The sequence below is a fragment of the Vombatus ursinus genome, unplaced genomic scaffold (genome assembly GCF_900497805.2).
Source record: "Vombatus ursinus unplaced genomic scaffold, bare-nosed wombat genome assembly UNPS02014772.1, whole genome shotgun sequence".
Lineage (NCBI taxonomy): Eukaryota > Metazoa > Chordata > Mammalia > Diprotodontia > Vombatidae > Vombatus > Vombatus ursinus.
The window spans coordinates 2060553-2075155 of NW_020954550.1; the positions used below are offsets into that span (position 1 = coordinate 2060553).

The following is a 14603-nucleotide window of genomic DNA, read 5'->3' on the forward strand; positions in this document are numbered from 1 at the left end:
TTCCTTTTAAACATCTGTTTCTATATTTAGCCTCAAGTCTTTGCCATGCACTATCATTAGACTAGAAATTTTGAGGCCACTGTAAAAATGCTGTTTCCCTCCCTCCTACTGTATTTTTTTGTTTATTTTTATAAAATTCAGAATTGGGGAAAATTTTTACATGTACCTCAGTTTTACTGCCCTTTACACATTGAAAATTACTGTTTACTTAAGCATATAAAACATTTGCTCATACAGTTTTCATGACTGTATATAGTTTAAAATATAACTTATCTGAATTCAGTTTAGTAAATGAAATTACTTCTAAATGTTTTATAATTTTTGGTTGTCGCAAAATAGTACTGTACATTACTGAACTTTGCAGAATCTAGCATCTTAATTTCCAGGCCAGTTTGAGAAACAGGCAATAAATATCTCAAACAGAATAAAGTCTCAATATTCTGAACTCCACATCTTCTATGAACTCAATCAGATACAGTAAACACTCAATTGCCAGAAAAGGGGGGAAGGAGGGGAGGAACTTGTGTCTAATCAATCTCATTCTCAGTTTCTTTTTTCTGATACCTCATTTTTATTATCATGGACATGATAAAATGAAGTTTTCCTGAATTAAGACAGTGTTCTTCACTTCTTCACCCTTTCATGTATTAGTTTATTTCCTGATTTGGTATATTCCTAAATACAATCTTCCCTCAACATTCTCAGGGATAGGAGCACAGGACCCCCTCAAATGTAAAAAACCATGAATAAATCTAGGCCCTATGTATCTATGTAAACCTATGTATCTTTAATAATTTTGATCACATTTACTTAACACAAAAAAACAAGTAAAACAATATACTACACCCATTAAAAAGTTGCAGTTTCTAAGCAAGAGAGATGAGTATCTCATACACGATGCAGAGGCTTGGCAGTTGGTGTGCTTCACAGATTTCCTCTATTATTGGGAGAAAATCACGTGACTCAGTTTGGATGGGAGAGGGACAAAGGGGAGGCATTCCCAAAGAGTGCATGCGTAGTTTTTTAGCACACTGAAACTTTTAACAAAATTTAAATTTATAATAAATTTTTGTATATGTATTTATGATAGTAAATGATAAAATAGGTTAATATGCAGTATGCATTTATGACTTACTAAAATTTTTTTTTAGTTTTCTTTACATATGTGCATCATTTGTTATTATCCACAGTACACTGCAAATCTCCAGAAATTCCCATTTAAAAATTGTCGATGTCCAACCCGCAAATAACCGAAACCTACAAATGTCGAGAGATGACTATACTGCTTTCATAAGCAGCAGAATTTGGAGATATTTGAAAAATCCAGAGGCTGTGTTTTCCAAAGACCTTTGTACAATGTTGTGGGAAAAATAGGCTTGCTAGCATCCCAAAAGTACATGCTAATAATAAATACCTGAGGTTGTCTGTATTTTGCAACATTTGAATGTACCCATGTTTGATACGTCCAAAAACCCATGTTTGATAAGTCCAAAAACATAAATTACCTAGGGAAGACTCCCTATCTGACAAAAACCACTGGGAAAACTGGAAAAGCAGTCTGGCAGAAATCAGGTATAGACCAGCGTCTTACCATGTTCCACATGTGACCTGAATATTAAAGATTAAAAAATCTAAGAGAAGCAGATCACTTATTTTCGCAACTCTGTTTAGGGGGTGGTTGAATTCTTAAGCAACAGTTTGCAAGAGACAAAGTAGATGGTTTTTGTGAAACTGAAAAAACTTTTGCATGAACAAAATGCAACTAGAATTAGAAGGGAGACAGTCAACTAGAGAAAATAAATTGGATCAAGCATCTATAAGGTGGTCCTAGCAGCCTGGGCAGCGGAAGAAGCATCTTTGAAACCCAGGAGTCCTGCTTGAAAAGAAGCATTCTCAACCATAGCCCTTCCCCCAACCCCAGACACTAGCCGCCTGCACAGGTTCTCACCAGTCTGGGGAGAAAGAGCTGATCCACACTCACAGCCAAGATCCCCAAGAGAAAAGTCAGCTCTGCAGGAGGGGAAGCAAGGGAAGAGCCCAAGAGGAGGTCAGCAAGATTGTTTACTGAACCAATCCTTGCAAAGATTGAACCTGAGTTCAAAAAGGCAGCAGGGAAGGATAAATCAGAGGGCCAAAAAGTTCACACACAAGGGAAAAAAGGCACAAAAGGGAAACAAGCAGAATTGACTAACCAAGAAAAGAAAAATGAAGAGGTCCAGTTTAGCAGGAGAGAAGGAAATCAAACCTGATTAACATCTACCGAGTCTTTTAACAATTGTCCTTGTTACTCCTTTCTTGTACAATTCAGAGAAATATTTTTATCAACTGTTGTAAATGCCAGTTTTTTAGTACCTCTAGAAACACATTTTAAAGAAGGCAATTCCACCTCATCACATTAATTTTTTAAAAACATATTTAGATTAAGTGTAAGCCAATCTTCATTTACAGTCCTATTTAAACAGCTGAAATAATGTGCCGATTCCATTGGTCGTAGTTTTTGTTTGTTTTTTCAACATGGCCAGAAACTGATAGTGTTGATTAGGAAGGTGTTGACTGTCCTGCATAGGCTTAACATTCTATAAGCAGTTTTTATATCATATTAAATGAAGCATAGAAAGCAATTTGGAGTTGTGGTCCTGAATTTTAAAGACCTTATTTTAATTAATCTTGTACCCTTGTCTTTCGGTACAATTGTTTCCTAAATAAATCTCCTCCCTGGTGTGTTGGATCTCCCTTTCAAAAGTGTGTGCTGTGACATTGTCATCTGGTATTAGCAACCATTCACTAATAATGCATTTTGGTGGACCCCCAATAAAGCTTATCCATCACCGTTTATATCTGGGATCAACAGTACATACAGAAAAAGGAGGATCACAGGTTGGATTGCCTTTGGGAAATTGTAAAGCTCTTTTCCAGACCCCAAGCTTCTCGTGAAAGCAAAAGCCCATCTTTCTAATACTAACATTTTGTCACTGTTGCCATATGGGAGCAAGGTATGGAATACAACTTCTTCCAAAGAATTGAAAATGTCCTGCTGAGTGTCACAAATTGAAAGGACTTCTAGGTCACATGACCCATAAGATCGAGGACTACGAATTTTCTCTGAGCTCACAGCTCAAACCTCTTCAAAACCAAAATCATGTGCTAAAGATAAAGCAACTTCAGTTATCTCCATGGTCTAGGACAGAGGTATCAAACTTGTAAACTAGGATGTGCTCCAAAAGTCCTAAGAGGGTGGCCTGACTAAGATTAAAACATGATTGGTAAATGTTTAATAAAGTAAAAATAAAATACTACATAATGTTAATTTGTGGTTTTCAGAGTCAATACATAGATCTGTTTTTATTTGAGTTTGTTATCACTGGTCTAGGACACCAGCAACCCAAAAGAAGGTAAAGAATTCCACTTACACCCTCTCACCCCTGCTTTCAGTTTTTCTTGGCCTTTACGTGTCCGGAGAGGTTCAGAACCCCAGTTGCTGCTTACGAGACTCAATTGTAGTTATGGCCTTTGGCAGGAAAGGGTTTGGACCTCAACTGTAATCCTGAACAAGTGCAGTGTTGACAGAATGGAAGAACTGTTGAGGAGGCTTCAATTTATTTAGCTGCACAGTCCTTAAATTCAGACAACACAATATTGATATATGCAGAATAATAAACCTCACATATGATCAAACTGGAAACGAGTTGATATTCATAAGTCAAGAAGTCCCTCTAGAGGTAGGAAAGAATTTTAATTTAGGTATTGTGCCTATGGAGTAAGGGCTATTGACTTTGCAAAAATCCCTGCAGGCCTTAAGTGTTTAAAAAAAAAACAACTATCCTTACCCATCTGCATTAAAATTTCATTGGCAGAGAAGCAGAAGATGATTTGGGAAAGTAGTTGGAATATTATCAAATGTATTTGAAATTGTGACAAAGTTTTACTTAGTATCCTATTATATAAAAAGACTTTCAAAGCCAGGAAGGTTGCCAAGGCATTCACCTGATCATTACTTATCTTGATCAAAGTCACAAGAGACTATGTACTGAAATAATAAGGCTTTCATTAGCATTTTATGTTATGGTTTAAAGACTTTTAATAATATGAAATCAGTTTTCAGAGAATATCATAATCAAGACTTTCATAAAAAGAAATATTTAATAGTATTTAAATATGCAATTACCCCCAATACTATCTGCATACATTCACACCATTAACTCACTAAAAATGGGCTTTTAATCTCTAAAATGACCATGGTACCTTTACTTAAACTTTACATACAGCATTATCAGAGTGAGTTTATGAGTGACCAAAAAAACCAGTCTCAATGTCTTATAGTCACATTTTTTAAATGGGAAAAAAATACCAGAGGAAAAAAATACCTCAAATGGAATTACTTCTTCCACTTTATTCACCAGACTTGCCTCCAAATAAATGTCATTTGGCTCTTTCCAAAAAATTAAATGCTACCACTGAGAACATAGAAAAGTCTGCGAGTCATGTAGGCTGTGAAGGCTGTTCCTGGCGATGTGCTGTGGATGTGTTTGGAGCAATGGCAACATCACTGGAATGACTACAGAACCTCTAACACGATGACTTTAAAGAGGGTAACACTGACATGGCTGTGGGAGTCTGATATGTTTATTAGAGAATGGGTCTCATCACTTTGGTGATGAATTTTGTGGTGGTTTTGGTTTCTTCTCTTAAAGTCCAGTCTTAACCCCAAATCACTCTGGTCCCGCTCCAAGCCCTACTTGGTCACTGTTTGGGCCCTGATGGGCTCAGAATGAATGTAAATAACAATCGTGTCTGTTTTGACCAGAAACCCTGAGGATCTTCCCCTCCCAGATCTATTTTTTTTAAGAGGCCATTCTTTGCCTCAATCACTGAAAGGGCACTGCCTCAATTAAGTTGAGAGGCAGAGGTCCCCCACTGCATCACGGGCCATCTCCAGTTGTCTTGTTCCGTATCTGACCACTTGACCCAGATGGCTCCAGAGGAAAAGGTGAGGCTGGTGACTTTGCACAGCCCTCCCTCTCTTAAATCCATTCACCTGCATGTCATGGCATCACCTCCCTGATGGCATGGTCCTCTTCGAGAATGAAGGACAAAACAGTAAGATGCCCCATAACACCTCCTGACTTTGGTAGACTAACTGTTGCTAGCATGAGAGCTGTAAGTCAGTGTCCTACTTGTTTATGTGGTCAGTCAACAAGCATTAAATGCTTACTTCATACCAGGTGCTAAGCATTGTGGAAATTAAAAAAAAAAAAAAGGGTAAAAATTAGTCCCTGCTCTCAAGGAGCTCACATTCTATTGGGGGAGTCCATTGAGATTGGTACAAACAAGATACATACAAGCTATTTCAGAAGTAAGGCACTAACATTCAACATCGATATGGTAAGCCTCCAGGAACAGGAAGCCATTGCGTTGTCTGTGAGGGGAGACAAACCAGCCTGGGTCAGAATTGGAGCAGGTCCAACCACCTACATCAATTTGAAATGGTGTCTGAGTAGTGCGGGAACTTCCCACCTTGGGCAAAAGAAGGAGACCCAGCTTCAAAAATAAATAAATACCATCCTCACCCCCAAAAAATAGATTATTGCAGACTAACACATCTTCCGTTTTGGGTAAAATTACGAGACTGGTAGATCTGGTGATGCAATAGTTTACCTATACTTTAACAAAGTATTTGACAGCCTTTCATACCATTCTTTTGGAAAATAAGAGGAAAGACATTGGCTAGATTAAAGGCTAGATTATCATAGTTGATTAGAATCAGGATTAGACTTGTCCATCTTAGTCCACAGAGCAGACCTAAGAACAACGGATAAAAGTTACAGAGGCAAATTCAGAAGTGATACAAGGTTGGTCGAGTATCAACCAATTCTCCAGAAGTCTTACGTCCCACCTTTGTTGTTGTTTTAGCACGTGCCAACACCAGTCCCTTGGTCCAGGCTCCTTATTTCCATCAACGCCAGGTTTTTATAGACCTAAATTAGAGCCCTATAAAAACCCAAAGAGTTTACTGGCTTGGAAAGTTGCCCCATTCCCTCTAGGGGCCCAGTGGGTTTAGCCCAATTCCACCAAGGTTTTAGAGGACTGGACCTTTTCTACCATCTTCATTGACTGTCCTTCATATTTTAAGTGTGTCCCCTCTATACCCTGGCTTGCTCTACTGTCCCAGTGTGTGTTCCATGTTTTCTTGTATTGGACTACGGATATTCTTCTGAACCTTTCTGTGTTTGCATTGATTGACACCACAAGGACCTTATAGTGAAGCAAATGAGATTCACCAGCCAGACTTTCCTTTAGGACACATAGTGGGCAGCAGCAGAAACAGAGGGGCCTAGAGGGCCCAGAGTCCTCCCTCCCTTCACTTATATGGATTCCTAGGGTAGAGAGCATGTGAACAGGTAGTCAGCAACAGACCCTGAGTCTGCCTTCCACCCATGAAGGCAAATCAAAAAGAAATCTCTGCAGGAGGTAGAGACTTGAGGCTTCCGAGTGGCATGTCTGAAGAGGCAGGTCAATAGAATTCAATCAATAAGCATTTATTAAGCACCTACTGTGTGCCAGGCACTGTGCTCTATGCTGGAAATGGAATAACCCTTGGAGATCTTGGGTTCAAATGGTGGGAATTCCAAGACAAGGAAAACAACAGAAGGTTGTTTTATTCAAAATTAAAGTGGATGTATGTGTGGGAGTTGGGGTGGGGGTGGAGGGGTGGAATTCAAGCTTCCAGCAGCAGAGGACAAAATATACTGTAGTGTAGGAGAATATTCTGTAACCACAGCTACAAGTGAAATAAAAACTTCAAAATCCAATAAGGGTCATTCCTTTATATGCAATTATCTTTAACAAGTCTCAATATGACTGAGGCAATGCCCTCTCAGTGATTAAGGCTAGGTAAGAAAGGAGGCAGAGAGATTTCCAGGAGCCAAGATGGTGGAGCAAGCAGTAAGTCACTCATGCTCTCCCTTATTAACCTCTAGAACCCAGAAGATATCACCCCAGGAAAAATCCTGGAACAGCAGAGCCAGCAGAAAGAAGGGATGCAACAGTCTTTTGACCTGGGAGGCTTGGGGGATTACTGGGAAATGTCCCTCTTGCTCTGTTGGAAGGGGAGAAGTACAGGACAGGAGGCGTCCCAGCAAGCCAGCAGCAAGCCCTACCTCAGCAAACCACCGGGGGCACACAAGCGCCCATACCAGGATGCTCCCCCAATGCCTTGGCACAGGCAAGGGAACAAGCAGACTACAGCTTGGAAAACCACCATGTGGGCCAATGAGCAGGCTTCCTCCAGCAGCCAAACCTTCCCATGCCTCTGAGTAGGTGTCCTCCAGGGGCCAGACCCCCCGACCCCGACCGAGAGCTTCAGTGTAGCACTGGGGAAATGCAAAACAAAACAAAACAAAAACAAAAACAAAAACAAAACTCACCTGGCCTCAGCACATGCCAACCACACCACTTAGCACCAGGTAAAGCTGCCAGGCCCCTACAGCCTCCAGCTGCCAGCACCGAAGGCCCCAGCACACAAAGGCAGGCATCAAGTCCCTGGCCTCCAGCACAAGAAGTTTAGGACAGTACCCCTTGTGCTCCAGCAGGAGAGCTCAACTTTAAAAGCCAGGAAATAGGCAAACATGAGCAAAAAGCAGAAACAATGACTATAGATTTTTTCTATGGGGAGAGGGAAGATCAGGGCACAAATTCAGAAGAGGACAACACTGTCAACAGACCCACATTCAAAACCTCAGAGGGGGAATATGAACTGGTGTCAAGCCCAAAAAGCCTTCTTGGAAGAGCTTGAGAAGGATTTTAAAAGTTAAATGAAAGAGAAGAAAAATTGGGAAAAGAAATGAGAGGTACTCAAGAGAGTCAATAACTTGGAAAAAGGACAAAAACTGACTGCAGAAAACAATCTTTTTTTATGTTTTGGTAAGGCAATTGGAGTTAAGTGACTTGCCCAGGGTCGCACAGCTGTGTCAAGTGTCTGAGGCAGGATTTGAACTCAGGTCCTCCTGACTCTAGGGTCAGTGTTCTATCCACTGCACCACTTTGCTTGCCCCAGAAAACAATTTCTTAAAAAATACAATTGGCCAAGGGCAACTAGGTGGTGCAGTGAATAGAGCACCAGCCCTGGATTTAGGAGGACCTGAGTTCAAATCCAGCCTCAGACAAATAACACTTACTAGCTGTGTGACCCTGGGCAAGTCAACCCCACTGCCTAGCCCAAAAAAAAAAAAATACAATTGGCCAAATGGAAAAAAAGCACACTGAAGAAAACAATTCCTTAAAAAGTAGAATTGACCAAATGGAAAAGGAGGCACAAAAACTCACTGAAGAGCAGAACTCCTTACAAAGTAAAATGGCCTAAATGGAAAAGGAGATACAAAAGATAATTGAAGAAAACAATTCATTAAAAATTAGAATTGGGCAAGTGGAAGCTAATGACTCCATGAGACATCAAGAATCAGTCAAACTAAATTAAAAAAATGAAAAAAAAAACAGAAGAAAACATAAAATACCTAATTAGAAAAACAACTGACCTGGAAAATAGATCCAAGAGAGATAATTTAAGAATTATTGGTCTACCTGAAAGCCATGATCAAAAAAAGAACCTGGAAAGCATCTTTCAAGAAATCATCAAGGAAAACTGCCTGGAGGTCCAAGAACCAGAGGATAAAATAGTCTTCAAAAGAATCCACCGATCACCTCCTAAAAGAGACCCCAAATTGAAAATTCCAAGGAATATTGTAGCCATATTCCAGAATTATCAGGTCAAGGAGAAAATACTGCAAGCAGCTAGAAAGAAACAATTTAAATATCATGGAACCACAGTCAGTATTGCACAGGACCTTGCAGCTTCTACATTAAAAGATCGGAGGGCTTGAAATATGATATTCCATAAGGCAAAGGAACTTGGATTACAACCAAGGATCAACTACTCAGGGAAATGGAGCATAATCTTTCAGGGGAGGAGATGGAAATTCAATGAAATAGGGGACTTCAAAACCTTCCTGATGAAATGACTAGAGCTCAACATAAAATTTGATCTTCAAATACAAAACTCAAGAGAGGCATAAAAAGGTAAACAGGAAAGAAAAAAACAACATGTTATTAATAAGGGCAAACTGTTTACATCCCTACATGGGAAGATGATACTTGTAACTTGTATCCCTAGGACCTAGCATGGTGCCTGTTACATAGGAGGTACTAAGTTAAACTAAGTTTAACTTTGAAAACTGTATCTTTATTATGACATTTAGAAGGGAGTATATATAGACAGAGGGTGTGGGTACAAGTTGACTGTGATGTGATGATTAAAAAATATAATTAAGTTGTGAAAATGGATTATACTGGGAGAAGAGGAAAGGAGGAGGCAAAAAGAGTAAATTATATCACATGAAGACGTGCAAAGACCTATTACAGTAGAGGGAAAGAAGGGAGGGAGATGAGCTGTATTTGAACCTTACTCTCATCAGATTTGGCTCAAAGAGGGAATAACATACTCAGGTACAGAAATATAATTTACCCTATAGGAAGTAGGAGGAGAAAGGAAAAGAGAGGGGGTGGATAGAAGGGAGGGAAGAAGTAGTAATGGAAAAGGGAAAGAAAAGAGAAGGAGCTGATAGAAGGGAAGGCATATTGAGGGAGGGGTGGTCAAAAGCAAAACTCTAATGAGGAGGGAAAGGGAGAAAGGAGAGAGAAAAACGTAAAGAGTCTGGAAAATAGGATGGAGAGAAAGACACAGATAGTAATCATGACTGTGAATGTGAATGGAATGAACTCTCCCATAAAATGGAAGCAGATAGCAAAGTAGATTAAGAACCATAATCCTATATGTTGTTTACAAGAAACACATTTGAAGCAGAGGGATAGACACAGAGTAAAGGTATATAAGGCTGGAGTAGAATATAGTATGCTTCGACTGTAGTTAAAAAAAAAAAAGGCAAGTGTAGCAATCCTGCTTTCACATAAAGCAAAACCAAAAATAGATCTAATTAAAAGAGATAAGGAAGGAAACTACATCCTGCTAAATGGAGACATAGACAATGAAGTAATATCATTACTAAACATATATACACCAAGAGGTGCAACATCCAAATTCTTAGAGAAGAAATTAGACAGCAAAACTATACTAGTGGGGGACCTCAACCTCCCCCTCTCAGAACTAGATAAATCTAACCACAAAATAAACAAGAAGTTAAGGAGGTGAATATAATTTTAGCAACATTAGATATGGTAGACCTCTGTAAAAAACTGAATAGGGATAGAAAGAAATATACCTTTTTCTCAGCAGTACATGGCACCTACACAAAAACTGACCATGTATTAGAGCATAAAAACCTCACAATCCAATGCAAAAAAGTAGAAATATTAAATGCATCCTTTTAAGATCATGATGCAATAAAAATTACATGTAATACAGGGCCATGGAAAGATAGACTAAAAATTAATTAAAACTAAATATTCTAATCCTAAAGAATGAGTGGGTCGAACAACAAATCACAGAAACAAGCAATAACTTCATCCAATAGAATGACAATAATGAGACAACATATCAAAACTTATGAGATGCAGTGAAAGCAGTTCTTAGGGAAAGTTTTATATCTCTAAATGCTTACATAAATAAAATAAGAAAACATATCAACGAATTGGGCATGCAACTAAAAAAGCTAGAAAAAGAACAAATTAAAAATCCCCAATTAAATACCAAATTAGAAATTCTGAAAATCAAAGGAGAGAGTAATAAAATTGAAATTAAGAAAACTATTGAACTAATAAATCAAACTAAGACCTGGTTTATTAAAATAGATAAACCTTTGGTTAATTTGGTTTAAAAAAAGGAAAGAAGAAAACCAAATTACCAGTATCAAAAATGAAAAGGTTGAATTCATCACCAAGAAGAAATTAAAATAATTAGGAGTTATTTTGCCCAACTGTATGCCAATAAATTTGACAATCTTAATGAAATAGATGAATATTTACAAAAATATAAATGGCCCAGATTAACAGAAGAGGAAATAAAATACTTAAATAACCCCATTTCAGAAAAAGAAATTGGACAAGCCATCAGTGAACTCCCTAAGAAAAAATTTCCCAGGCCAGATGAATTTACAAGTGAATTCTATCAAACATTTAAAGAACAATTAATTCCAATACTATATAAACTACTCGGGAAAACAGGTGAAGGAGTCCTACCAAATTTTTTTTTATGATACAAAAATAGTGCTGATGCCTAAACCAGGAAGAGTCAAAACAGAGAAAGAAAATTATAGAGCAATTTCCCTAATGAATATAGATGCAAAAATTTTAAATAAAATATTAGCAAAAAGATTACAGCAACTTCTCATAAGGGTAATACACTATGACCAGGCAGGATTTATACCTGGAATGAAGGGCTGGTTCAATATTAGGAAAATTATCAGCATAATTGACCATATCAACAACAAAATTAATAGAAATCATAGGAGTATCTCAATAGATGCAGAAAAAGCTTTTGACAAAATACAACACCCACTTCTATTAAAAACATGAGAGAGAATAGGAATAAATGGAGTCTTCCTTAAAATGATAAGTAACATCTATCTAAAACTATCAGCAAACATTGTATCTAATGGGGATGGGCTAGCAGCATTTCCAATAAGATTGGGGATGAAATAAGGATGTCCATTATCACCACTGTTATTCAATATTGTACTAGAAATGTTAGCTTTAGCAATAAGAAGAAAAAGAAATTGAAGGAATTAGAATAGGCAAAGAAGAAACAAAGCTATCACTATTTGCAGATGATATGATGGTATACTTAGAGAATCCTAGAGAATCAAGTAAAAAATTACTTGAAATAATAAACAACTTCAGCAAAGTTGCAGGATATTAAAAAAAAAACACAAATCATTGGCATTTCCATATATTACCAACAAAGCCCAACAGCAAGAGATAGAAAGAGAAATTCTATTTAAAATTACTGTAGACATTATAAAATATTTGGAAGTCTACCTGCCAAGACAAATCCAGGAACTATATGAACACAATTATAAAACACTTTTCATACAAATAAAGTCTGATCTAAATAATTGGAAAAATATCAGTTGCTCATGGGTAGGCCAAGCTAATATAAAGATGACAATTCCACCTAAATTAAATTACTTATTCAGTGCCATACCAAATTATCAAAAACTTATTTTATAGAACTAGAAAAAATAACAACAAAATTCATCTGGAAGAACAAAAGGTCCAGAATATCAAGGGAATTAATGAAAAGAAATGCAAGGGAAGGTAGCCTAGCTGTACCAGATCTTAAATTGTATTATAAAGCAGCAATCATCAAAACTACTTGGCACTTGCTAAGAAATAAGACTGGTGGATCAACGGAATAGGTTAGGTACACAAGACACAATAGCCAATGACTATAATAATCTACTATTTGATAAACCTGAAGACTCCAGCTTCTGGGATGAGAACTCACTATTTAACAAAAACTGCTGGGAATACTGGAAAGTAGTATGTCAGAAAGTAGGCACAGTCTAACATCTCACACCGTATATCAAGATAAAGTCAAAATGGATACACAATTTAGATATAAGGGCTGATACTATAAGCAAACTAGGAGAGCGAGGAACAGTTTGCCTGTCAGATCTACGGAGAATGCAAGAATTTATGACCAAACAAGAGACAGAGAACATTATGAAATGCAAAATAAATAATTTTGGTTACATTAAATTGAAAAATTTTTGCACAAATAAAGTCAATGCAACCAAGATTAGTAGGGAATCAGAAAGCTGGGAAACAATTTTTACAGTCAGTGTCTCTGATAAAGGTTTCATTTCTAAAATATATAGAGAAAAGAATCAAATTTATAAGAATACAAGTCATTCCTCAATTGATAAATGGTCAAAGGATATGAACAGGCAGCTTTTAGATGAAGAAATTAAAGCTATCTATAGTCATACAAAAAATGCTCTGAATCATTATTGATTAGAGAAGTACAAATCAAAGCAAGTCTGAGGTACCACATCACATCTATCAGATTGGCTAACATAACAGGAAAATGATAAACAATGGAGAAGATTTGGGAAAATTGGAACACTAATGCATCGTTGACAGAGTTGTGAACGGATCCAACCATCCTAGAGAGCAATTTGGAACTATGCCCAAAGGACTATACATACCCTTTGACTCAGCGATATCACTTCTAGGTCTGTATCCCAAAGAGATCATAAAAATGGGAAAAGGCCCCACACGTACAAAAATATTTACAGCAGCTCTCTTTGTGGTGGCAAAGAATTGGAAATTGAGGGGATGCCCATCAATTGGGGAATGGCTGAACAAATTGTGGTACATAAATGTAATGGAATATTATTGTGCTACAAGAAATGATGAGCAGGTACACTTCAGAAAAACCTGGAAAAACTTGTATGGACTGATACTGAGTGAAGTGAGCAGAACCAGGAGAACATTATACACAGTAACATCAACATTGTACAATGACTAACTTTGATAGATTTAGCTCTTCTCAGCGATGCAAGGATATAAGACAACTCCAAAAGATTCATGATGGAAAATGCTATCCACATCCCCGAAAAGAACAATGGAGTCTGAATGTAGATGGAAGCAGACTATTTGCTCCTTTTTTTGGTTTTGTTTCTTCTTTCTCATGGCTCCTCCCATTGGTTCTAATTTTTCTTTATAACATGACTAATGTGAAAATGTTTAACATGAATGTATATGTAGAGCCTATATCAGATTGCATGCCGTCTTTGGGAGAGGGGGAGTAAATTTAAAATGCAAAATCTTATGGAAATGAATGTTGAAAATTAAAAATAAATAAATAAAATTAAAAAGAAAAGAAATGAGGCAGAGAATGGCTTCTTTTACCTAGTTAAAAAACACAAACACACACACAAAATAAAGTCAATCTAGGAGGGGAATACCCTCAGGGTTTCTGGCCAAAACAGAAAAAAAAATGCTATTTACATTTACTCTGCGCCATTAGGGTTGAAACAGTGACCCTGTGGGGCTTGGGCTGGGACCTATTGTTGGCCAATCAAGGAAAGCCAGAGTGATCTGGGCTTAAGGCATGGTCCTTAAGAAAGAAATCTGGGGGGGTGGCAGCTAGGTGGCGCAGTGGATAGAGCACTGGTCCTGGATTCAGGAGGACCTGAGTTCAAATCCAGCCTCAGACACATAACACTTACTAGCTGTATGACCCTGGGCAAGTCACTTAACCCCACTGCCTAACCAAAAAAAAAAAAAAGCAAAACATCTAGCTTGTAAACCCCCAAGACATATTTTGAAGTTTCACTGATCGAAATTTACATTCATTTGGGCAAAGTCAAACTGAGACCTGGGAAAGACCTTAGCTTAAAAAGGCCAAGGTCTCCCACTGCTTCCAGGACTATCTCCAGTCATCCTGATCTACGTCTTGCCGCTGGCTGGACCCAGATGGCTCTGGAGGAGAAAGTGAGGCTGGTGATTTTGCACAGCCCTCCCTCATTTACATCCAATTCACTTGCACTCCTGACATCACCTCCCTGATGTCATGGTCCTCTTCGAGAGAATGAAGGACAAACAGCAGCAGCAGTGAGCCTTTGTATCTCTGGGTAGTTAGAGAGAAG

General features: G+C 37.9%; 1 protein-coding gene across 3 annotated transcripts in view; it reads right to left on the minus strand.

Moving 5' to 3' along the window:
• The window catches only part of ZBED3 (zinc finger BED-type containing 3), a 118585-nt gene that overhangs the window by 74258 nt on the left and 29724 nt on the right, over window positions 1-14603 (minus strand). Inside the window, exon 4 of one of the 3 annotated variants that reach the window (XM_027863589.1) lies at window positions 5019-5514. The exons of the other annotated variants lie outside the window; for them this stretch is intronic. Within the exon in view, the coding sequence (XP_027719390.1) occupies window positions 5474-5514 (41 nt within the window). The 3' untranslated portion in view covers window positions 5019-5473. Of the gene's footprint in view, window positions 1-5018; window positions 5515-14603 lie in introns of those variants that run through there. 3 annotated transcript variants of the gene reach the window in all.